At 38.0% G+C, this 26,365-nt stretch overlaps 1 protein-coding gene across 1 annotated transcript; it reads right to left on the bottom strand.

The window, feature by feature from the left end:
• Positions 1-371: 371 nt before the first annotated feature.
• Positions 372-26,086, bottom strand: NOL11 (nucleolar protein 11). Its single transcript, XM_039326784.1, has 18 exons — positions 25,908-26,086; positions 23,977-24,090; positions 23,021-23,077; positions 22,187-22,332; positions 21,873-21,930; positions 20,464-20,605; positions 18,176-18,373; positions 17,495-17,571; positions 12,492-12,615; positions 10,518-10,615; positions 6,914-6,979; positions 6,264-6,448; positions 5,651-5,776; positions 4,870-5,097; positions 3,451-3,529; positions 1,795-1,887; positions 742-849; positions 372-519 (listed from the first exon to the last, which is right to left on the bottom strand). Exons 1-18 carry the CDS (start codon positions 26,037-26,039, stop codon positions 406-408), a joined length of 2,145 nt encoding a protein of 714 aa, XP_039182718.1. The 5' UTR covers positions 26,040-26,086; the 3' UTR covers positions 372-405.
• Positions 26,087-26,365: the final 279 nt, after the last annotated feature.

The following is a 26,365-nucleotide window of genomic DNA, read 5'->3' as shown; positions in this document are numbered from 1 at the left end:
CATATCTGCTCATAAATCCCTTTTTGGTTTGGGATCCAAAGCTCAGCACATTTCTGCTAGTTACTATCATTTTTAATAACTTTTCATTACACTGCTACAGAATTGTGAAGCAGTTTTGTTGTGCTTGTTTATAAGTTGCTCGAATTTATGCAATGGAAACTATAAATGTAATTTATAGAACATCATCCTAGAGATATTTCCCCTTTAATATCCTTTGGTATATTTAGTTGAAGAAAGGCCAAATTATGTTTTATGTCTGTAGTCTTCAGATGATTAATATGACTTAACGAGGACAGGATAAATGTTCATCAGAGTGAGAAATGCACCATAAGTATTTTTCTGAAATAGAATAAAAGGCTCTTTACAACAGATTCATAATAATAATTTAATGAAGATGTGCAAATTTCAGGTAAGCTTTATAACTTCTATGGAATATAAGCCTTTATCTTCTGGGTGATTTATTCTCTGTAAATGTTTCAGACTTCCTTCAATCTTGTTCAATTCTGAGTAAAAATGTACCTAAAAAGTAAAAATAAAGATTTAGCCAATAAGTAAACCTGCATTTTAATCTATCATTTCTCTTGAGAGCCACAGTAATAACTGACCATGTAGAATGCATAAACAGCAGAGATTTATGTTTTTTGTAGGAGTGGAAAGATAGATCTGATACCTCTATTGTCTACAATAACTATGATCAATTTCTGCTTGTAATTATAGTTATTAAAATGGAGGAAAACTTACTTGGGCTCTAACAAACTTGTGTAACTTTGAAAGCAACCCTCTTGCTTCTGGCAGCATAACAACAACTGTAAAGTGAGCATCTAGTAGGAGGCACAGCCAGTCCATAATCTGAAAATAAAGTCAAAATACACGAAACACACAAAATACACCTTAGTATTAGCTATTAAAATGCAAGGCAGTCCAATATCTATACAGAATTTTGTTGCATACCTACTTGCAGTCTACCCTTTTAATTTCAGTGTTGATGCTGAACATTCTGAAGAAGGCAGCATATTTCATTATTGCTTTTATTTTTATTTGTTTGCAATCATGGTAATTCTGGGAAGAATTTACCAGTTTAGGTCTTTCCATAATTTTAATCCCAGGCAAGAGTAACCTTCATTTCTGTCAGTGTGAATACATTTCTAGCACAATTTCCAATGCCTTTTCCCCCATGAAATGTAAAAACATTACAGGCTTCCCAGCAATGCAATCTCACTCATAATCACAGCTATCTGATCAGTTCATTGCCACACATTTAACTAGAAATATATTGCTATGCATTGATTTTTAATAAGTACAATTTGGGCTAGTGAAAAGTAGTTAAAAGGGACATCACATTAGAGGATGTTCTCAGCATATATTGCAAATCAAATAAAAAAAAAAACAAAGGCATTATAAGAGTAGAAGCTCTAATGCAATCACAATAGTTACCAATGTGCTCATATTGTTTACGGGATGCCATGTGATCTACAAGACTAGATTTTCTGTATTAATGGTCTCTTCACTTTTTCACTTAACAATACAATATATTGAAACCAAATTTAGCCATTCCGTATTAGATTCATTAGAATAAACAGGCCTAAACTGAATTTACCTGTCTTGAATTTAGTAATAGGTGGCAAACAAATCCAATTAATCATTTTCTTATATGTATAGTCTATTATTCCAGTGACAGCTGGAAAAAGTATCTCCTTATTTTTTCAGAGGCACTAAATCTGAATATGCTCTAAAGATTTATTTGGGCATATTTAATAATAACTTGATAGTTTTCATAGGAAAAAAATTCTATACCTGTTGTATGGTCAGATGAAATACTCCAGGGAAGTGTGTGGAAGACTCTTTACTACATTGCACATATACGTACTGAAGATACTGGAGGAATAACTAAAAAGAAAACAATAAAATCAGATATTGCTGAATTCAACGGTATGTGCAAAGAATCCTTCAGTCCTTTTAAAAAGAATGACTTGTGTTTTATTTTGTGGTGTAACTGAGACACCCCATATATCAACAAGCAAAAATAACTTTTTTCCAGACAAAGACCTTAACAGCAGAGCTCCCCAACCTTTCTGGCTTTGCAGACCAGCTGGGTTGGGGGGGAGAGGGGATGGTTCCACATGAATGGCGGGCAAGCGCACGTACACAAGCTTGCCTGCTGCTCGCATTAAGTGGGGATGCAGTTCCACGGCCCAGTTCCAAAGGGCTCAAGGCCCAGTAGTGGGCTGCAGCCTGGGGGTTGGGGACCCCTGCCCTACAATAAAACCTCCTTTTGGGGATGCAGTGAACTGAATTTCAGTCTGGACTCTCCCCCCAGATAAAAGTCTGAAACATACAAAGAAGTCTATGTGTGGGAGTTAAATTTGTGTTAATTTTATGATGTTCATGCTGATTACACAAATATTATTTGTGCCTCATTTATATTGACACAATTGCAATTTAACAGACACTCATAAGTAAGAGGCACCTCTTTTGCTAGAAGAGAATACAGATCGTTCTTGATTTACAATAGTTCATTTAGTGACAATGGCACTGCAAAAATTGACATGACTATTTTTCGCACTTAGAATCTCTGCAGCATTCCCATGGCCATGTGATCAAAATTCAGACACTTGGCAATTGACTCATATTTATAATGGTTGGTGTTTCCCGGGGTCATGTTATCACCTTTTACGACCATTTGACAGAGTCAATGGGAAAGCCAGATTCACTTAACAACCATGTTACTAACTTGCGATGATTCACTTAACAAGTATGGCAAGAAATCACAATTGTAAAATGGGACAAAATTCACTTAACAAGCGTCTCACTTACAAACAGAAATTTTAGGCACAATTATGGTTGTAAGTCAAGGACTACCTGTATACATAGTACAGGGTTGAATTGTGAGTTCTTGGTGCTCTTCAAGCTTGGTGGTTTTCTTGCAGACAATGCATCTGATGATGTTACTTAATCTGGTCATGAAACATGCAAGAAAGTCACCAAGCTTGGATTCATCTAAAATTTTCTTTATTTACCAATTTATCTCATTTATATAGCTGTCCATCTCACTAAAGGCAATTCTAGGCAGCACACAACAAAATCTTTGTAAGAGCAGCAAAGGAGAAGCTTTATTACAAATATAATTCCCTATTCAAAATTTAAAATTTAGCATTACAGGAAGAGATGAATAACTGCTTAATGGAGACTGCCAAATGGAGATACAGAGAGCTAGAGTCTTCAAAATATGATGCAAAATGAACTAGGATTTCAACCACAACCTAATAGCTCATAACAGAGAGCGGTGATGACTTTCATAAGTTATTTATAAATAAGATTTATAAATATAGGCTTCTGTATCTTAACATTAAACTATCAGATATAAAAGGGACAACTTCAGTGAAGTCATAAGCAAATATAAAATTAATTTGACACCGTTACTGAATTCTGAAGGAACAAATCAATACTTACTATGACTTCCCTTGCAGACAGGTCTTTCAAATGAGGTAAAAGAAATGTTTCACTGTAAGCTGAACAAATAATTGTATTTCTGCATAAGGTAGAGATACCCGAGTCAAGGATCTACTTCTATGCAGATTTGTATCTTATTTTATCCCCATTTTTTTGTGAAAGCAGTACTTTTAAAACTAAAACCTTTTAAAAAATTAACAAAGCAGTCTTTGTTCATCATTCAAAGAACTGAATGATCCAAATTAAGGAACAAGAATCAAAACCTGGGGGCTTTGCAAATTAAAGCTGGTCCTAGAAACAATTCTACCAAGTCTTTCATTCTACCAGAAAGAGAAAAAAACTTGGCCAGGATTCTACCTACATGGATTAGAAAGGATTAACTGTGACTGTGCATACATCATGAACACCAACATCAATTTTTCAGTGAAGATTTAGCAGAACCAAGCAGCAGTATTGCTACTTCTCGGTTCAAGAGAAAAGAATTCCTTTCTATAGGCAGTTTATTGTAGAGAGATAAAGTTGGGGCTGAGGATTATGAGTTAAAAATAAACATATATTGACCAGTGGATCCTCAAAGAAATGCAAAGACCTGTTTGGTCTTTATCTTTGCAATCAGATATTGTAGCAGTGCAGCACAGAACAGTACATGTAATCCCTTTACTTTTCAGAGGAATTATAAGATTTACTTCTCCATTTGATTTTAGGGCAATGATGGGATATTTGTGGCTCTACAGATAACTTCCAAAACATATCATTCCTGATTAGCCACATTGCCTGAGGTGAGGCTCAGGCAAAATTGTTAATATTCTAGTGTGCTGTGCTAGCAAAAAGTCTAACCTTGTGATACTTTGTTGAAAAATAGCCTCATGACAACTGAGGTTAGCAATTAAGACATTTTCAGACTTTAGTAAACAAATCTCATACACAACTTTGTTTCCGCTGCATATGTATTTTGGAACAATACTGGCAAAAGCTGTGAGGGATATGATAAACAATCTAAATACAATCCATATTAAAGTCTACTCTCACATACTATTTAAGTCAATCAATTATTTTGATAAAAATTCAAATCATTATGTTGTTTAAAAAAACAACAACCATACCTTAATATACTTTTTAGACATAACTACTCTAACAAATGCTGCCTTTTATGCAGTGGTTTCCCAAGTATATATACTTTTATGTAAATTTTGGAGATGAGACTGAAATAAGTTGCTAGAATCTGTTCACTGCTTTTTGGTGCATTACTACATTTTGCTTCCAATTAATGCATTTTTTTATTGTATACCACAATCAACTGAAAAGCCAAAGATTACTTCTGAAGGTTAACATTTTCAATTCAGATTATACTGAATAAGGGGAACACTAACGATCGTTTCTTTTTCATCAGTCACATCAATAATATATTCCAAAGGATACAGCAATGATGCTTTCTGTGGCCCAACTGGACATATTTCACTTTGGTCTATTTCTTGGGATTTCTGTATTGTCTGCGTATCACAGCTATCTTCTTCTATGAGTTCAAAAGTACAGCCATTCTGTATAATTTTAGACAGTTCATCCATTTTGTTGTTTTCAACAGTATGAGCATGATCTGGTACAAAATCTGAATTCATATTCATCGTTTCAAGGTGGTCGTCACCAATGCTACAAAGAAACAAATGTCCACAAATGTCCACAGATACTCAAATTTGTTTAAATTGTTATTTAAAACTACTCTTGAAGTTGAAACAATAATAAATCTAAGACAGATTGTTTGCTGTTAAAATAGAAGAACATAGGGAAAAAATTGCTTTTGGCAGGCAAAGTTGAAAGGGATAATAGTACATCAGGGATGATGAAAACCATTATAAGGTTAATTCTTGAAGATGAATTTTTCCCAATCTGAATCAATTAAAAGAAAAAAAAAGAATACAAAATCTGGATTTTATAAAAGGGAAATTACTTTAGGTCCTTGCGGTATTACGTAGACCTAAATAAATAAGCTTGTAAAATGAAAAGTTCTGCAAAGAAAAAGAGATGATTTATAGTAGCTGTCATTTCTTCAGCTTGTCCACATGGTGATTTAAGACTAGTGCCATCTTTTCAGAGCCTTTTTATAAACAGAAATTAAACTGGAAAAAAAAGCCCATTATTTCAAAACAAACTCTTGCCAGAGCTATTAATAAATTTAAATACAAACAGAAGTATGTATATTTACCTCAGAAAAATCTTCAGGCAAGTACAAATAACTGCTTCAGGGATATCAGGAAATTGCTGCAGACAGAGCTGCAACAGATGTATATCTGTTTTCTCCACTGCAATTGCTATCAGTTCTGGACACATGCTGGAAGATAAGATAGTGAAGTTCTCAATATATTTAACATTATTATGATTGGTTGCACAGTCAGCCACATGTTTAGACTGGATTTGGCATTTGTGCCCTCCCACTGAGTCCCTATTATTACTATTATTTTATCCTGCCCTTGTTTGTATATAAACCCAAGGGGACATACATATCTAATACTGCTGCTTCTTATTTCCTCACAACAATAAGTCTGTGAGGTAGGTTGGGTTGAGAGATAGCGACTGGTCCAAAGTTAACCAGCTGGCTAAGGAGGAGGCCTAGAACTCAGTCTCTTGGTTTTTAAGCCAACACCTAAACCATTACACCAAACTAGCACTCTAATGTGTTAACAATTGTATTTTTCTGTATATATTTCCATACGCTTTTAAAAAAAAGTTTCTGGTATATAAAGTACCCAATTCTCGGGAGCTATGGTTACAAAAAGGTGAAGCAGGCTGTTTGTTAGAAAAGATTAGATATGTATTACCTATAAGAGAGGCCTTGTGTTTGAATCAACTGTACCAAGCAACTGCGAGGATAGAAAGAAGATTCTGCTTTACATCTGTTCACAAGAGCAGATACTATATATCCAAGCGATGCTTGAAAGACTGTCCCTGGAGCGCTAGACAAAAACGCCAGTAGTTTTTCTTCTACAGTATTCTGAGAAGCACCCTAAAAAAAAGAAAATATTTTACTTATTGGTTCCATCTTATTTTCTTCTTTGCCAATTAATTAAAATTATTAACTACCGGACTAGTCGCCCAACATGGTTATTGTAAGAGTTTGGTCCATTAATTCTTCATGAGACCAAATCGGTAGAGAGAAACGTTTTTAGATACTGGTGAAATATTTCATCTCTGGCTCTGTTTCTGTAGTTTACAGAGCAACTTTTTTTTTTTTTAAGAATCACACTAACCAGAAGATTTGTTAATTACACTTAAAATGCTAATTAATATAACTATGATAATTTCATCTCTAATTTGCTTTGCTGATACTTAAAGGAGAATTACAAATTAACTACCTCATTTAGCTACATATTTCACTTTGTTAAGAGTCATGCTTAAAGACTCATTTCTACATAGAGAAAATGCCACTCAAGATTGCCTCGCCACCCTTTGCGGGAGTGTTCATAATTACCTTAATAATGTTAAGAAGCTGTTCCACTGTCAGGGTCCCATCTTGAGCATTCTTTCTTGATCTCAACTGCAATATTTGACAAAGAAATTAAGATTCTCTGAAACAAGTAGATAACATTCCTCCAAAACTAGTAATCAAAGATTATGTCTCACATTCTAACAGGAACCCCCGATTCATTTATTATGAAGGTACCATCTGGGTAAATGTAAGAAAGACATTATCAGATTGAAAAGGATCATGTGTCCCAGGCATTCTTAACACATATGTCAGCAGTGATTTTACCCACTACAAATGTAACAAATACATTTAAAAGTGTCTTTTCTGTACCACAAAAACCCACACTCCAGAATGGATCCAAAACAGAAGAAATATACCATCACTGGCCCTCATTAGATTATGCCAAAATTGCTAATAGAACAGGGTGTGGCTTGGATGCCTCTATTTCATCAAACCAAAATTAGGCCCTGAGAGGTGCGGGGCAAGTCATGCACAAGTTGAGGAAGGGAGGTACTGGGGTGTGGTGCAAATGCAGGAAGGCCAGGGAAAGAGGGTGCAGGTGCACGAGAAAGCAGAGAGGCCTGGAAAGGATGGTGTGTGTGTGTGTGTGTGTGTGTGTGTGAATGAGGGGGAAGGAGGGTGCTCTAGGTGTAAGTGAGCAAAGGGGGAAAGGAGGGGGTGTTCAAAGACAGGCTGGGTAGGGGGAGATTTACCCAAGTGACTTACAACCTTACCCACAGGTTTCCCCAATGACTTTGCCAGCGGGAAACTGGCAGGAAAGGTTGCAAATGGCAATTTCATGATCACAAGACAGTGGAACCGTTCTTAAATGCGCGTTGTTTGGCAGTTAAGTAATTGTGGAGGCCCTGCAATGGCCAGAACTTTGAGGACCAATCATAAACCCCTGTGTTAAGCACTGCCATTAACTCTGAACAGTCGCTGAACAAGTGATTATACCTTGAGGACTACCTGTACAAGTTTTAGTGCTGCCTTAGGAATAAAGCTATCAGAGTGACTTAGTCACTCTCTCTTAGCCCTAGGGCAGGGGTAGGCAACCTTGTCTCTTTTATGACTCATGGACTTCAACTCCCACCTCTGCTTATCCCAGGTCCTTCGGGAGGACTCAATGGACAAACAAAAATGCGAAATCTAGTTTGATCGTCTGGCTGACTGTATGATGATGAAGCATATTAAAATTATATTATATCATGAACCTTACATGACTGTCTCAACTCAGTTAATACATTTTATGTTTTGAAAAAAGAAATTGTGTTCTGAGAGTCAAGGCTAGAAAGCCTGGGTTAGCAAGCCACAGCACGAGTGCTAGATCTGGCAACTGCTTGAGAGGTACATTTAGAACAGGGGTAGGCAACCTTGGCTCTTTTATGACTCCTGGACTTCAACTCCCAGAATTCCTAAGCCATGCTGGCTCAGGAATTCTGGGAGGTGAAGTCCAGGAGTCATAAAAGAGCCAAAGTTGCCTACCCTTGATTTAGAAAGAGTAGCTTTCCCACTTGTTCAAAGATAATCCAGCTGTTGTTGTTTTTTCCTACTGAGGTGGAGCCACCTAGTGATCCCATCTAGAACTGCCATGTGCTGATGGGTTCCAAAATGACACCTTTTACTGGCATTAAAGAAGGGAAAAAGAAACTTCCCTCAAAATCTATGGAAGGCTTTTCCTAAAAAATGTGCTGGGGACACTTCTAAAGTTGGGTGCCTTTAATACTCCTTTTAACACAAACACATTGGCTGCATGAATTTTTCTCAGCAGCTTCTGAAATAGTTCTTTTTTTCCCCACTGTCAGAATCATATGATGAACGAAGGAAATTGAAAAAAGGCAAAAAAGGGCTCAAGAACTACTTAGAAGAACCAAGAGCCTTATCACATAACAATAATCATAAAACGGTGCATTGGAATATCTGCAAGAAATAACATTTGCTTGCAAGCAAGAATTGGTTGGACCACAAAACAGAGAAAGTAATAGAAAATGAAGAAGATAAGTGCTCTAAGACTTCAGAATTCAAACAGACAGGCACCTGCTGTATAATACCCCAGACTTAACAATTGTTGGTAAGAAGGACAAAAAAGTCTAGATAGTGGAAGTGACAATACTTTGAAACAATAGAACAGAAGAGAAAGAACTGGAGAAAAATCACAAAATACAAAGATTTGCAAACAGAAGTAGAATGACTATGGCAAAAGGTAATGAAAATAATACTTATAGCGGTAGGGGCCTTGGGTGCAATCCCAAACATCTGGAGCACCATTTACATAATATCAGCTTTGACAAAATCACCATCAGTCAATTGCAAAAGGCGTTTTATTTGGAACAGCTTCCATCAATGCAATGAAACCTTTAACACCATCAAGCAACATCTGCCTGTCCCAGATCCTTGGGGAGGACTCAATAGGTGAATAAAAGTACCAGCTCCAATCTAAATAGCTAGCTGATTGTGTAACCAACCATAATAATGTCACACAATTCTTAGTTTACCTGGTAGTTGTCACATGCCTCTCCTACAACAATACAACCACACATGTAACACACACTCATGCTCTAGCTTGGAAATAAATAGCTTTAGAAACAATGCTATATGATACAATTCACTGGTTAATTGCATTCTATTTTCTACTGTATACATCTTTAAAATGTTGAAATACATGTTAATATAAAGGCAAACGATATACACATGCACAAATTTTGAACTTTTAAAATGCTAGCATACTCAACATATGTAAGATAAAATCAAGGGCACATTCCTGGAGAAAGAATTTGCATTTAGGTAAGAGAAAGAGATGTTCTGCTCTCATCAGTTTTGTATCTCAGAAGGGAGAAAAACCAACTCAAGATTTTCTTCTCTTCCATCCCAAGCTAATTCTCCATAATTACCATCCAAGCAAGTTAGCCTGAACGCTCATCTTCCTTGATACTGATTAAAACAGACAGATGGAAATATGCTAGCTCACATTAATTCCATTAACATTTATGCTTTCCTATCCATCCACAAGGTGACACACTGGCCCATTGAAGAAAACACAACCACATCATCCACCACTATTGACCCAAATCTGAACAATTAAAAAAAACAACAGCTGAGACATTTTTAGGGTTAAGCGGATGGCTACTAAGTGCATAGATTCCACTATGCAGCATCAACTACAATCCAGTGATCAATAAAATAGTATTAAAGTAGTAGTAAAAAATATTTTGGCTTGAAAATATATAGAGTTAAGAATATGCACATTATACCAAGGATTGGAAGTTAATTATTAGGCTTAGCCTGCATGGAAATCAGTAAGATTTGATTGGTCATAATTTTTCACATCAAGTTTAGGGAGCATAGATGATTAATTTTGTTTCAAGTCATCTGAAATAAAACCTTTCAGAAACCAAAATAATTGAAGAAAAGCAATTTCATATTGTCATATTACTTTATTATTTATTCAACAATTTAGAGGCCACGCAACTTCATGAGACTCTTGCTATTACTCAGCACAATCAAAAGATTAACATAATCTATACCACACTGAATACGTATTATACAAGAAATTATATTACATATATAGGAAAAGAAATTAAAAATAATCACATCAAAATGAACATACCGGCCTCTTAGATTCATCTTTAGCAGCCTTATCAGGTTGGGCATAGATCATGTCATCTTCCTGAAGCCTATTCCAATCAACAGGCATAGATTTCATTTCTGGAAAAGTATAATTTTATTTTAAAGGATGCAAAATATTTCTTGTTATCCCTCCCCCCCAGAAACACACACACAAAGTCCTGGCAATTTGTGCATCTTCTGACTCAAAAATGTAAAGAAAATGTACATTCTGATCATATGTTCCAAAAGATTTTTATTTAGGATCCTGTGATGACATTTCTGTCATCCAGTTCTAAGAGCCCTCATTTTGTCATGCAGAGAATATCCAACTAGATATTCTTTCACTTTATAGAAGATTATTAGAGCTATATAGAAGATTACCTGGTTATTTAATTGGATTATTTCCCCTGATTTCTTAATAGAAATAATACTGCAGTGTTAAAAGAGAAATATAAGCAGCAAGAAATAGACCTTGGTCCCAATCCTAAAACCTAAACATGCAATTTTCTTCAGGCTTCTGTATGACCTTTAAAAAAAGATGTGGGTGCTTTTAAAAAGGTGCTGCACTACCACATATTCTGGAATACCTCTTCTGAAACATTTTTAAAGCATGGCCAGTCCTATTATTTTTTTTATGCCAGCCTCCCACAGCTTCCAAGTCCTGCATGAACTTCCTCATTTTCATAATTTGCCTGTTCTCTTCTTCCACAGGGCAAATTTCTCCTCTGTAAGCTGATCAGTAGCTCCCTTACTTTATCATTTAAAGAACCACAAACACAGATGAACTTCAATCATTAAGAAGCCTTTTTATTGGGGCATTTTAAAAGCAATTCACAACTTTCAATTAATTGTCTAATAAATATTACAGATGGTTATACTTAAGAAATAAGCAGGAAGAGAATTAATTGTCACCAGCTTTATTAATTGCATTCTTAGAACTTGGAGGAAGTCATTACAGCTTTTGTACTAAAAAGCCTAAGAACCATGCCCTCTAATTTTTTTTTTTATGATTCTGTAATCCAGTGGTTCTCAACCTGTGGGTCGGAACCCCATTTGGGGTCGAACGACATTTCACGGGGGTCACCAAACAACGCAGTCCGCCATTTTTTCCCCCCTTTTCCTTAGCTGTGCTACTCCTTTTTATTCTATTGGCTTTTGAAAGCCAATAGAATAGACTCTCTTGAATAGAGTCTAATTCTATTGGCTTTCAAAACCAATAGGAATTGTCCAGGCTGTCTCTGCCCTGCTGAGCCCGCCAAAAGTCCCATTCTGCAAACGGTGCTGCACCAGTTGAGTAGTCCTTGACTTACGACCGGTTGAGTAGTCCTTGACTTACAACTGATTGGGGGTCGCGGCATTAAAAAGGTTGAGAACCACTGCTGTAATCCCTTTTATCGGGGCGGAGTTGGGAAGACTGAATGGCACTGAGCAGTTACTGGCCAAATGCCCTTCCTGATGCCTACATGGAGTTTGAAGCATGTATTTTCTCTTTGCACCCTGATAAAGTAACATTTGTGTGCTGCCTAGGATTGAACTCTCAACCTTCTGAATGGGAGGTGAACATCTTCACTTCTAGGCCACCGCACTGCTCAACTATGCCTTCTAATAATACGCAAAGCATAATATAAATCCTTTTGGTTAAAATGGTTAACATGTAATTTTCCAAAAGCACTTTACTATTTTATATATAGAATAATGCTGATTCTGTAAACCGCTTAGAGCAGAGGTCCCCAACCTTTTGGGCATCATGGACCGATTCAATGGAGAGAGGTTTTTCCGTGGACCAGAGGGTGTGTGGTTTTGTGTACTGCCTGTATCTTGCAGATGAGGCTTTGCAGACCAGTTGCTGGCATGCTGCGGCCCAGTACTGGTCCACGGACCGGGGTTGGGGACCCCTGGCTTAGAGGGTGCTGAATATAAGTCTAAGTGCTACTGCTATTGCTGTAATTGAAAAACATTGCAGTTAAATTCCTACCAGAAATATATGTATCCTTGCTTTTTCCAACTGCAGCAGCCAAAGAGGATGTTTCACACTTGTATAGAATTACTTCTAATTCTCTGCCGTGTATTATGAATAGCTTATCATCATAAGCCCAACACTGAAATAAACAAATACATACATACATATATATATATGGTATGCCAGCAGAAAATAATTAGTGAACATATACGCTTCCAACTTTTATCTTTATTAACATTCAGATGGTGCCTTTGGGTTGGAAAGGCTAATTAATGATTAATTTTTCAGAAGAAATTCAATAACGAAATGTGACCTCCGTTATATTTTATATACTAGATAAGAAACCCATCTAGTCCTGGTGTTTTGCCACTTGCCATTTTTAACATTATCTGTTTAATCTCTACTGTGGATAGGGGAGCAAATAAAAATGATTTTTGTGTATCATCTAAATGCAGTAAGTTAATTTTATTTAAAAAGGTTTCTATTCAGAAAAGATTTATGTTGGAGCTACGTTTGTTTGTTTAGCGTATGGCATATCATACATGGACGGAGCTATGTTAGCCAGGAGAGAGGGAAACTTATCTGTAACTCAAACCTCTTCATTATTACCTGGTCTCTTATTACAGTAGAAGGGATTCCTTTAAGGCTTTAGTTGTTACCTGTCCTGATGATAGGATCCTGGATATACAGTATCAATAAAAGGCTTAGCAGGGAGATGCCCATTATCAAAGGTGCATGTCTTTTTTTCCTAGACCCGAATGTAGCTTTTTTTTGGGACATATTACTTATATCAAGGCTTTTCAACCAGTGGTACGGGTACCACCTGTGATACATTGGCACCTGGCAGGTGGTACGCGACCATCCTAGAAAAGTGGTAGTGGGGAAGGGGAATGAACGGAACCGGTGGCAGCACCGCACAAGCCTGAGTGAGAGATGGCTGGAGCTACAGGCTGTCAGGGCTCAGCGGAAGCAGCAGGATCAGCGCCAGGCTCCAGCTGGAGCTCGGTGCTGATCCTGGTGCTTCTGCTGAGCCCAGAAGAAGGGACGAACCGCTGGAATGTTGCAGCATCTCCAGGGTCTTGTGATTTACATTCAGATGCTTGGCAACTGATTCATATTTATGACGGTCACAGTGTCCCAGGGTCATGTGAAGTGACCAAAATCTGCTGCAACCACCCATCAGATGGGGGGAATAAAAACCAAACACCCTCCACCCTACCCCCGCTGCCGATCCTCAACAGAAATGCTCACAATGAAAACCTCGGACAGAAGGAAGAGTGCTGCCAGGTGGGCAGGCAGGTATCTTGCTCGGCTGTGGCTTGGGGGGGCACTTTTTTCAGTGCCATTGTAACTTCGAACAGTCACTAAGCGAACTGTTGTAAGTCGAGGACTACCTCTATTTCATCACTTTTTTCCTTGGTTTTTTTTTTTTTTGGTCATTACATTTTTGATACCTTGCTAGGTGACTGGTGGTACTCAGATATTGCCATACCCTAAAAGTGGTACAATGGGTGAAAAGCTCTGACTTATATTATACAATTTCTAAAAGAAGAAAAAAATGGCTCATGGCTCTGTCTTCTATATATTTTGTAGCTGTGTCCATTGCCTTGCTGAATATTCAAATTATGAAGGTAATATGTCCCAAATGATTTGCCTTCAAAATAATGTAATTTTGAAAATGGAACTATCCATTTTCCTTGTTTCTGAGGCTTAGATATGCTCCTTCTATTCATTTTGAATTTTTTAGTATTGAACAAAAATGTTTCCCTTTTTGAGGCCAGATTTCATTCTTCCAGCAATTTGTAGATATGTCAGCCTTTGCTGAGTAATTTTTGCTGTATCTTTAATTTATTCATGAGGTCTGAGTGGACCATTTTTGGATATGCAATTACACTTTTCTTACTATAATTATCTCCAACATAAAAACCATTTAGGCGAGAGACTAATGGCGATATTTTTAGACTTACTATTTTCCTCATAGAGTTGCATACTTTTACCAAGCTTTGTCTTATAAAAGGTTTTTATCCTGTTTTGTGTTGGGAAATTGCCAGCAAGGCTGGATGGAGGGGTCAAACAGGGACCCAATTTGGAATCCTTGCAGTCACAAGTGGCATAAGTTTGATCCCCCACAAGATCCATGAAGCCTTATCTGGTCCCAATTTCTTGCTGGACACTGGTAAGCGGAGATATTTCGTAGAGAGGTACACCCAGTCCCCCACCCTGAAAGGTTTGTGGTCGGCCCTCTTCCTATTGGCTTGAGTCTTAGCAGCCGCCTCGGCCTGTGTTAGGGCTTTTTTCACGAACTCCCATAGCCCTGTCACTCGTGTTATCCAGGCCTGAGGTGTATGTATCCTACCCGCTTCCTTGGACCATTCGGGAATGGGCACAGATTCCACTCCGTTCACCACCCGAAAAGGGGCAAACCCGGTACTGCTATGAACTGTATTATTGTACGCCACCTCGGCGAATGGCAATAGGTCTACCCATTCCGTTTGTTGGAATGTGACGTAGCTACGCAGGTACCGTTCTATCATGGCATTTGCTCGCTCTGCCGCCCCATTAGTACATGGGTGGTAGGCAGAGCTGGGGCTCTGGGATGATCCTACCAGTCTGAGGAACGTTCGCCAAAATTGTGCTGACTTGCACTAGGTTCCTGCGTACCTGATTCCTTCGTTCGGGACGACAAAGGACCCGGGTTGACATGCCAGAGGAAGGCAAGCAATCTGGGGAGATTCCAGTAACTTAGGCAGAGAACAATAAAACTGCTTATTATAGCTGTTTATGGGTGGCTCCGGTTGCTTGTATTGACATTAGTGTCCCTGTACCAGAAATATCTATGGAACCCATTAGTTAGGCCAGCTCCTTCCAATATTGGTGTTCTGCTGTTCTGGGATTTTATTCCACAAAACCTTTTGGCTAATATTATGTAGTAGTAGTTGTTCTTATCACTTTTCAAAATATCTGTAGATACTAATAAAATAGTGTTCGTTATAACTTATCGACAAATCCTTAATTTTGAAATGTGATACATTCATCATCTTTGTAGAGTTCTGATAAATTCTATTTATTTGACTTTAAAACATTCATCTTTTACTGCCTTCATGGTGCCCCATTTTATGGTTAACAATCATAAAACTGCCATTTTTGGAAAAAAAAAGATTGCCTACATTCCGAGGCAAAATATTTTATTTGCAATTATATAGCAAATTAGAAATAAATAAATTGATTTTTGACATTCAAATTAAACCCCAAAATTACTGGACCAAATAAGCAGACTTTTTGTTAATTGATGCATAATATTCTAAATATCAATAAACTGTACAGGTAGACTTCAACTTATGGACTGTTTGTTTAATGATGTTTCAAAGTTAGAATGGTCTTGGAAAAAATGATTTACAACCTGTCCTCAAAGGTACTACTGTTGTACCATCCCTGCAGGCCATGTGATTGCTATTCAGGAACTAGGTATGTGGCTCGCATTTATAATTGGTTGCAGCATCCTCCAGTCATGTGATTATCATATGTAACATTCCCAGAAGGTTTCTGAGAAGCAATATCAATTGGGGAAGCTGGAATAGCTTAAAGATGATGTGATTCGCTTAATGACACCATGATTCACTTAACAATCAAAATGTTTCACTTAAACATGGTAAAAATGGTTGTAAAATGGGGTCATCACGTGATTTGTTTAGCGAGTCACTTAGTGAATCCATTGTGGTTATAAATCGAGGACTACCTTATTGCAGTTGTATCAAATTCGGTAATCTCTTAATGCTAAGGTGGCCTTCTATTTTCTAACAACCTGTTCTATCACTTGTAAACCAGCAAATACTTCAATTGCCTTCTAGAACGAAAGTCTGCCAGCCAAATTTATTCAGAGCTTTTCTTACTTTTTGTGTAAATCCTGATTGAGTCTCATCTGATATACATTTAGAGGCCAATGTTATTTATACTTTTATTCCTTCAATTAAAGTAAGTCCTATCTTTTTGAATATTTTTCTACTGTAAAAACTGTATTGGTTTTAAATAAAATGGCTACCCCTTTTGATTTGCTAGTCCCTCCCACCCAAAATAATCTTTTCAAAATCTTATCTGATATATATGATTCCTGTAACATGACTGCTGAGAGATCCCTTCTCCCAACTCACATAGAACATATTTAAGCGCATTATGTTAAGCTTGCTTTTCAGTTCACATTATCCTTACATTGATTTTATTTTTAATTAATTTTGTTAATGCTTTCCTCCATTGCCATGTTTTTCTTCAATGCCAGAGTGTCTCATCACTGACTCATCCAAGTCTTTAATTCTTTGTTTGTTCGAAGAATTATCCTTCATAGACATCCTTTTATTGCTCATTTTGCCAATTAGTTGGATATTAGTCAAAGAAAACCAGCAAAAATAATCTGAAAAGCTGGGTTGGGAGAAGAGCAATTGGCTCAACGCTCCACCTTCTCTGATGTCTGGTCTAACCCATGTCTAATTCCACTTTACAAAATAATGAAATTCACTGCTTTATTTCGTTACAAAACAATTATATTCACATGGCATACACAACCTTTATCAAGCTGTATTTGATTTTGAATAGAATGGTAGCAAGTAGCACTCTCTAAAAAAAAGATGAAGCCAAAGCAAAGTGAAAGCTGATTGAATTTAATTTTTAATTGTTAATGAATGAAATATATTTAATGTGTTAATTCCCCATGTATTAAACTATTTCCTCCATCAATCAAATTAAAAATTATATGATGTTTTGCATGTATACTAAGAGTTTCTGCACTGGAGACAAATTCTCTGTGTTTAATCACACTTGGTGTTCTGTTCTGTTCTATTCTCTCTTAGCAAGGTAAGAAAAGGGAGCACCTAGACTTGAGCTTCACTTATATCATGGCTTAATATATTCATTGATGAAAGGGAAACATTTTAAAACATGGACATTTCTTCTTAGATAAGCAGGGGTTTCAATTATGACAAAATTGTCATAGATATGTTAAAATCAAGTAACTGGTCTCAGCTTACTTGTCCTGTTGTTCCTTGTGGCAAATCTTTTGATGCTTCCAGAGTCTGAAACTTAATATTCCATATTGAAAAGCAGTCTACCAAGAGGAAACACAAAATTCATCAAATAGTGAGCGATTTACATATGCACAGTTCTCATTTATAAAATGTCATCTGGAAACTAATTAAAAGTATGCTGCAAATATACTGGACCACCACAGTAGTTACATCAGATCATTTTTGTTGAATGCTATTAATAATCAAGTGTCTCATTTCAAAAGGGTTAATTTTTAATTAATTTCTCAAGGGGCCACATGAGAAATTGGGACTGTTGTGGAGGGCAGATATCCTGCCCCCACCACCACAGATGCTGCACTACCATCTCTGCTGCTGCTGACACTATTCCCCCCTCCTCTACTATGGCTGGATTGGGACTGCCCACGGACCATATGTGTAAAATACCCAGGTCTGCACTAGAAAGAATAATGTTTTCTGGAATCAGTGTCTCATTTTCTACCACCTTGTGGAATCTTTCCTGACTTCCCTCATTGTTGATTATCAGTTCAAATTCCACTATTTTTTAATTCTACATATCATGGTCCTTATTGTTAATGCTTTTCCAAATGTTTCTTGGATGTTTTCCTTTTGTTTTGATCCAATTGTTAATCTAAGTTATTTCAGTTGAATTGTTCAATTGTTTACCTTTGACATTACTTTCTGAGGGATCCAGGCATCCTGTTACAGCAATATGATCTTTATCAAGAATCACAATTGAAGTTCCTTTAAGAATACTTCCACCCACACTGAGTTTGAGCAGAACCGATATTGGTAAAATCTGTGTATCTTCTGTTTTATTCTCTTGTAGTGGTATCAGAATCTTATATACACAGCCATTGGAATCTGTATACAAAATTCAAGTCACATCTTAATTTGCAATAATAAACATGAAAACTAGAACTGTCAGTAAATACAGATCTATGAACTTCCTCCACTGGTATAGCCATCCCTTTCTTCACTATGAGGGACCTACAGTATGTAGTGCATGTATACACACAAACACACCCAAGCCTTAGCTAAGAAACTAATCAAAGAATTAAAAAATAATGTCACTTGCCAGATTACTTCCAAAAGGTGAAGCAAATTGATTTCCCTGCCATGTTTGTCTATGGTAAAATGACTAGTAGCAATCAACCCTAGAGTAATATAGCTGGCCAAGCATTTACATAAAATCACACAGCCTAAAACAGCCTTAAATATTCAATATCTAAAGGAGCAAATAAATAAAAATAAATACCATTCTCTTATAATATAGATCACATCATGCACTATGATGTGCTTTAATTCAGGGGTCCACAACCCCCGGTCCGTGGACTAAGTACCGGCCACGGTTTGCCAGCAATCAGTCTTCACAAAAAAAGTCCCATCCACAGGATGCAGGCAGCACACAAAACCATGCCCCCTCTAGTCCACGGAAAAACCTCTCTCCATGTAACTGGTCCCTGGTGCTCAAAAGGTTGGGGACCTCTGCTTTAATTCATTCTTGCTGGTGGGAGTTTTGCTAGTGTAATTTGTAAGCCATAGTTTATGTTTAATGTTATGTGTGGACCAGGCCATTATGACTTCTCCAAAATACTAAGACTACTAAAACAATGTTTAGCATCATATGTAATTCTAATCGGGGTCCAGAACTACCGTATTTTCCGGCGTATAAGACGATTGGGCATATAAGACGATTGGGCGTATAAGACGACCCCCAACTTTTGAGATTTTCATGGTTTAGAAAGTCGTCTTATACACTGGAAAATACGGGTACTTTAACTTTCTAATAAAAGTAATGTAAGTTCTAAACACATTAGCATTTTATTATATTTCATCGCTTGTTCCTGATCTGCTGAAGACAAATATAGCTAGGTAACATCCCATAATAAGCATGGGGGTGCACTTGTGAAGCTTTGCAGTATATGAGGAACTGTCTCACCCCAATGGGACTAGCTGGCCCCTCTCGTTCCAGTGGAAGCTTGCCAGACCGCTTCCGGGACGACACCCCACGGGCGGATCACTCTGTCATCTGCGCAGCGAGAGCACCAGCCACGGCGGCAAGTTGCCAAAGAAGCGGCTGAGCATGGAGGAGGAAACCCTGAGCATCCATCCATCGGGGTCCCAGGGCTTCTGGTGCTCAGCGTGATGGCACCGGGTGCGGTCAACCCTGAGGAAGCGGCACCCTCTGTGCAGCCTGCCGGCTCCCACCAGCTGCTCCTGCCGCCCACCCGAGCAGAGGCTGGTGGCGGGGGGGGGTTTCCCCGGGGGAGGAAAAACTCTGCTCACACTGCCTCCCTCCACCGCCCTAGACTGGGAGGGGCAGGATCCCCGCCCAAGGGGTGGACGCTTCTGCAAAATCGCTGGCTTTCTGAGAGCGCTGAGCAGCACTTCGGCAGCAAGGGGGGTGGGGGCACTTCTTCTTGGGACGCCCCCACCGCTGACCCAACATGGACATTCTTACTCGGCTGGCTCTCCGCCAGCGCTCCTCTCCCGCCATTGGTCCGCCAGCGCTCCAACCTAGCCCCTTCCTCCCGGCTGTTTCTCAGAGGGACACTTTTCTAGGGCTATTTGGCTGCGTGGGACACTTAAACTCTCATCCAGACAGCCAATCCCTGCGCCAAGGGGTGAGGAGCATGGGGCGCAGGATACGGGGGAGCTTGCTTTGATGTACTCATATTTTCCTGCGTATAAGACGACCCCCAACTTTTGAGAAGATTTTCATGGTTTAGAAAGTTGTCTTATACACCGGAAAATACGTTAAAGCATTTTATATGTTTATGCTTATATGGCTATAATAGAAAATAAAACTATTTGTAAACTCCTGACTAATGAGCAGATCACATATTTACAAAGCACTCTCTCACAGGTTTTTTTGGTATCTAAAGTAACAATGTTATTAAACTGGGACTGTTTTAAAATTAAACATAATTAGAAAATACAGTTACACTTACACAAGCAAAAGAGTGTGATAACCGTGTTTTTCAAATATGCCGCAAAGCTCAGGGCAGTAGATGACCCAGCTCCTTGTCCAAATTTAAACCTCTGAAGGATGTATGGATTGCAATGCTGCACATATATGAAGTAATTCCTATCCTGAAAATAAAGGCTTTTTTAATATCTCTATCTAGCTCATGACCAAAGCAAGCTAATAATAGTTTACATCTCATACCCAAGGGAACTGAAGTGCCAATTAAGTAACAGAAATGATAATCCAATACGAAACACATGCCAATATAGTCATTGTAAAAAAAGCATTGTCAAAGGAAGGCACTCTAAATAATGTAAAGGTAATCCTTGACTTATGACTATAATTGTCACTGGAACTTCCACTGCTAAGCAAAGTAGTTGTTAAATAAGTCACGCCTTGTCCTATTACCTTTTTTGCCACTTTTGTTAAGAGAATCACCATGGTAATTAAGCAATCATGTGACTTGTTACACAAATCTGGCTCCCCCCCCCACCGACTTTGCTTGTGGGAAGCCAGCTGGGAAGGTCACAAATAGTGTTCCTGTGACTGCAGATACAGTGCAATAGTTGTTGGCAATGTGTACAATGTTCAACGGGTTGCAATTCACATCTTTCAGTAGCATCATAATTTTGAATGGTTGCTACACAAAAGGACATAAGTCAAGGACAATCTGCAGAGTTGTATCTGTAATAACTGTAAGAACTAGGAAGATGAACCAAACAGAAAAACTATCTTCTTCCACCCAAGGCAAGGGCTGGTTCATAAACATGGTATTTTAGCAGAAGAATTTCTTAAAAATTAAATTTGGTCAATTACCGAAATTAAAATAGCTTTTCTACATTTGAACACTGCTTCGTTATATTGTTTAAAAAACATCCTATTAATTATCTAATGCACAGGAATATTTTTACAGAAATGAGTTGATCAGATCCATAACACTGACATCTGGATTTTTTTAAAAAAATAAAGAGAAACACTTGATTTTTACACATCACCTGAACATTTGATCAAATCTTTAGTCCTCATAAAACTGCCAAGAGTCATCTGACTGCAGAAGATATAAATGCAATAAAAATAAAGAAATAAAAAAAAGTTCTCTAATACATGCCTGGTGTTTAAAGTGATAATACTATTCAGTCTTCAGAAAGTATCTGTTGATACTGAAAAATAGATCTGAACATTTTTATACCAATGTCCAAGGACTGGGAACTCTGCCACAACACTTATTGTACTGATATAAATAAAAGATACATCAACAATAAAATAATACAAAGATGCATCAATAATACATCAAGAATGGTATATATATCTTACTAGAAGCAGCAACCTAGCCGCATACATAAAATATCTATCATTTGACTACTTTACATCTATCTAAGATTTAATACTCACCTCCTCAGTAATAAATAAAAGAACATTCCTTTTAACTCCAATTAAAGCATCACTCCATCTAAAAATAAAATACATAGTTATTGCTACAGAAAAAAATGCAAATATAATACTGGACTTTATTGCAGCTACCAAGCATTGTGTTATGGACTGGGGTCAAGATAAAGTAATATCATGAGGATGTAGCAGAAAGAAGAGGGAATCTTCTATGATTAGATTCAAGTGAGAAAAGAATCTCAATTCCTTCATTTGATGTAATATTAGGATCACTATTAAATTTTGAATTTTAAAGTTACTACAGGGAGTGTGGCACTCACTTAATAATTTCTTCGGAAATAACATTTTCAATTTCTTGTTTTGGATCTGCTAGCAAAGCATCCAAACTCTTAACAGCTCCACTCTTGAACAGGACTAAGGGTTCTGTGTGTGGTAATGAATGTATCCGATATACATCTGATGACAGCTGCAAGATAATTAAAAAAAATGAAATGAGACACATACTCATATATTCATATGGCAACAAATGAAAGGGCTCCTTGTGAAAATAAATATTTATTCTAATGGTATTTTCTGTTCATCCAGCTTCAAAAATCTTATGCTTCTAGTGAGCAGGGAATAAGCTTCATTCCAATTCTAGATAAGTGAACCTACACAAGATTCATGTCACTTGCTTTTCATTCACTTTTCCAAAATGGAAATATTTTCTTGTTCCAACAAAACAAATCTGATTATGATTTGAAAGAATGTTCGCTGGCAACAGGATTCTACTCAATTGAGCTGATCTACTTTTTTTTTTATTTCTGGAGATAATCTTGTCTTTTGCTCCCTGTTTTGATGAAGGACATCCCACTGTGATGTGTAAAAGAGTACAGTACAGTCTGATTATGGTTATGGACCAACATAGGGAGGGGGAGGAGAAAGAAAAATTTGTATTTTTACTAATTCCTGATATCTCTGCAATACTTTACACAATTCTGCATAATTTTCTGAGCAGCCTTTCAATTCTCCACTGAAGTTTCGAACTGAAGGAAAAATATAATTAAATAATCATTGCAAGCAAAAATCTCCATCTTCCTTCAATAGAATTCTTTGTTGAATTCAGTGTTTAGCTGCATGAGATAATTACTTTAAAATATATTATCAGTACTTACTGTGGCTTTAAAAACTTTATCCAAGTCAGTATCATCTTCTTTCCAGATCTGTAAAACCTTTTAAAATTCACACAATTACCATTTTAGAAAGATCACAAAGAATTGTTTGCTAACTATACCTCTTGAAGCTTGAAGAAAATAAATTACTTTGAGATATATTTAAGATTATTAATCTTAAAATATTTGATTTTAATGGCATACAAAAGTACTTGGTTGAAGTACTGAAATATATCTGCATATATTCTGGTAAAAATAAAGGAGTCCCTGTGGATTTTACTCTGCCAGTCGTTGCTGACTATAGAGGGCAGTGCTCATCTCTGTTTCAAGGCCATTGAGCCAGCACTGCCTGAAGACATTTCCAGGGTCATGTGGCCAGAATGACATCACAAAGCGTTGTTACCTTCCCACCAAAGTGGTACTTATTTATCTACTCGCATTTGCATTCTTTCAAACTGCTAGGTCAGCAGGAGCTGGAATGAGGCCGGGAGCTCACCCCGCTGTGTGATGTTTGGGTTTCAAACATGGGCTGCTGGCTTTCCAGCTGACAAGTCCAGTATTGTTAACCGCCGAGCCACCACGCCGCCTATATACTCTGGAGCTGCATCAAATACATACATCAAATAGATGTATGAAAGACAGGCAAAGAAATAAGTAGTCTTGCTTTTCCTTCTTGTACTGACTTCCTGGGCAAGAGAACTCATTCCTACAAACATTTTGTTTCTCATCTAGGATTTCAACTTCATTTTACTAAGGAATAAAAGATTTAACTTAATGGAAACATAGACAACATATTTAGCATTCCCTCAGCATGCAACGTCACAACTTATTTGTTTACATAGAAAGGAAAAGTACCAAAAAATGAAAACAAACTTTAAATAAAGCCTTTCATTAACTTCTGATAAGGTTCATTAAAACAGTGTTAAGAAAAATATAATCATATGGATTAGAAATCATACCTTGTCATCATGAACAAGAATTAATTCTTCTGTTTCAGAGTTCCATACGGCTGGACATGAAATTGTTTGCCCTTGTTTGACTGACCAGCAACCCAGTGGTTTTTGATCAGATACCTTGGAAAAAAGAAAGTTCCAAATAAAATGGGTTGCTCAGTAATTCCGGAAATCAGAATAAAATATCACATGATTCTGAGTTCAAGTACATGATTTGAATCCACTAGAAAAAAATTAATACCCTTTTAAGTTAAGCATTCTTAAACATGAAATATTATCCAATTGCTTAATTTTAAAAACATAAGAATAGTAAAATATACTATTTTATATAATACCTGGACCTGAGTGTTCAAAATGGGTATTTCAAAATTATTCCACAATTCAGATACATAACTAATACTAACTTTCATTTTACTTTTTAATTCCTTATACAATTTAATTGTTTTCCATTTAAGAGCTGTATCTCTTAAGGCAGTGGCCCCCAACCTTTTGAGCATCAAGGACTGGTTCTGTGGAGAGAGATTTTTCCGCGGACCGGAGTGGGTGTGGTTTCATGTGCTGCCTGCATCCTGAGATGGGGCTTCACTTGTTTGCATGGCCCGGTTTCTGGCATACTGTGGAGCATACTGGGGGTTGGGGATCCCAGTCTTAAGGATATAAATTTGTAGATATCTTGGAGACTTCTAGGGTCCAGGCTAGATTGTTTAATTAGTACAGAGGTCTTCAAACCTGGCCCTTTTATGACTTTTGGACTTCAATTCCCAGAATTCCTCAGCCAGGCATGCTGGCTGAGGAATTCTGGGAGTTGAAGTCCACAAGTCATAAAAGGGTCAAGTTTGAAGACCCTTGGATCAGTACGTCTTCAGTTGCATACATTGCCAACTTTAGCTTGCATGAATGTAGGCAAAGTAAGTCCCAAAATGTGAACCTCAGTAAATTCCACTATCTAAAATTATTTGAATTATAGTTGAGCATAGTTGGTTTTCTTTACATTACAGTCTGTGCCTATGTATTTTATTTTATGCATTTCAATATATTTTTCCGACAAAGGCCACTACTCTTAAAAAGGGTCCATTGCATGAATCTCTGGTCTAATTGAAGAAAACAATGTTTCAAGAAACAGACTAAAGATTAAAGAAAGCAAAGGCCATACAGGTACTCAACTTACAACCACAACTGAGGCCAAAATTTCCACTGCTAAGCAAGACAATGAAGTGAGTTTTGCCCCATTTTACAATTGTTCTTGTCACAACTGTTAAGTGAATCATGGCAGTTGTTTGTAACATGGTGAATCTGGCTTCCCCACTGACTTTGTTTGTCAGAAGGTCGCAAAAATTGATGACCTTGGGACACTGCAATCAGTCATAAATAGACACCAGGTGCCAAGTGTCCAAATTTTGATCACTTGACCATGGGGAAGCTGCAAAGCCTTATATAATACTGCTCAAAAACAAGGCTAAAATGTCTTCCCAAACTTTTAACAATTAGAACAAATGGTATGCATGTGTGTGTGTACACACATGAAGGATAGTTTCCCCCCACCCACCCACAACTGTCCAGAATTCCCAGCCCAACAGAAGTGGGTGCAAGTTGTCATTTCACAGGTTAAAGAGCCTGTTAAAAGCAGAGAGAAATGCGTGTCGAGGTGATAAGTACAGATTTAAAAGGGTCACAGCACGAAACCCTCGTCGCCTCTGAAGGATCACATCACTAAGACGAGGATGCGCACTTAGAGCCCGGGCTCCCTTACCCGCATTCGGGCTGCCAAAAGACACCGAAAACCCTTTCTTACTTGCCGCCGCTGCCGCCTGCGGAATCGCCCGGATTTTCGCGCCCCGCTTGCCCTTCAGCAGCACTGCGCGACCACGTCCCTCCCTCGCAGAGCCCCAGGGCAGCGAGCATGGACCTTCTCGCTAGTGCCCTTGGTCTGCCTTTACCTTATACAGCGTCACCGTCCGGCCTCGATCCGTGAGCAGCACCCGGTCAGCGTCCGGCTCCAGTCCCAGGGGCGCCTGAGGGGGAGTCCCGGACAAGCTGCACAACGTGAACCTCTCTCGGAAAGCCGCCATCTTGCAAAGCGCGCGAGAAGCTGCATGTCAAGCCTCGCGAGAGGGAAGACTGCAATGCGCCTGCGCTAGAATTCCCCCCCCATCCCCAAACACACCGTGATCCGGAGGTACGCAGGCGCAGTTGCCTTCAACCTGCAGCGCTCCCTGTTGGAAAGCAAAAGCGACGCAAGCGTAGAATACATGGGCCAGAGATCTATGGAGTTTTAACGTTGGGATGAAGGAAAGTGCCTGGGATTGCCTTACTCGTTTTGGAGAAGCGGTTTGACCTACTTATTCCTATAACCCAGCTTTGTAAATTTCCCTGAAAGACTGAACCGTAAACTAGA

Source organism: Crotalus tigris, unplaced genomic scaffold, assembly GCF_016545835.1.
Source record: "Crotalus tigris isolate CLP2741 ecotype Arizona unplaced genomic scaffold, ASM1654583v1 scf7180000024345.2110221, whole genome shotgun sequence".
In the NCBI taxonomy this organism is placed as follows: domain Eukaryota; kingdom Metazoa; phylum Chordata; class Lepidosauria; order Squamata; family Viperidae; genus Crotalus; species Crotalus tigris.
This window is presented reverse-complemented; position numbering and strand designations above follow the sequence as displayed.

Excerpts from the sequence above, each read along its gene's own strand:
- NOL11 (XM_039326784.1), bottom strand. The coding sequence starts at position 26,039 with ATGGCGGCTTTCCGAGAGAGGTTCACGTTGTGCAGCTTGTCCGGGACT. Across the intron at positions 18,374-20,463 it reads TATCACACTCTTTTGCTTGT|ATTCCAATGGCTGTGTATAT; the intron begins GTAAGTGTAACT and ends TTTTGTATACAG. Across the intron at positions 5,777-6,263 it reads ACACAAGGCCTCTCTTATAG|CATGTGTCCAGAACTGATAG; the intron begins GTAATACATATC and ends CTTATCTTCCAG.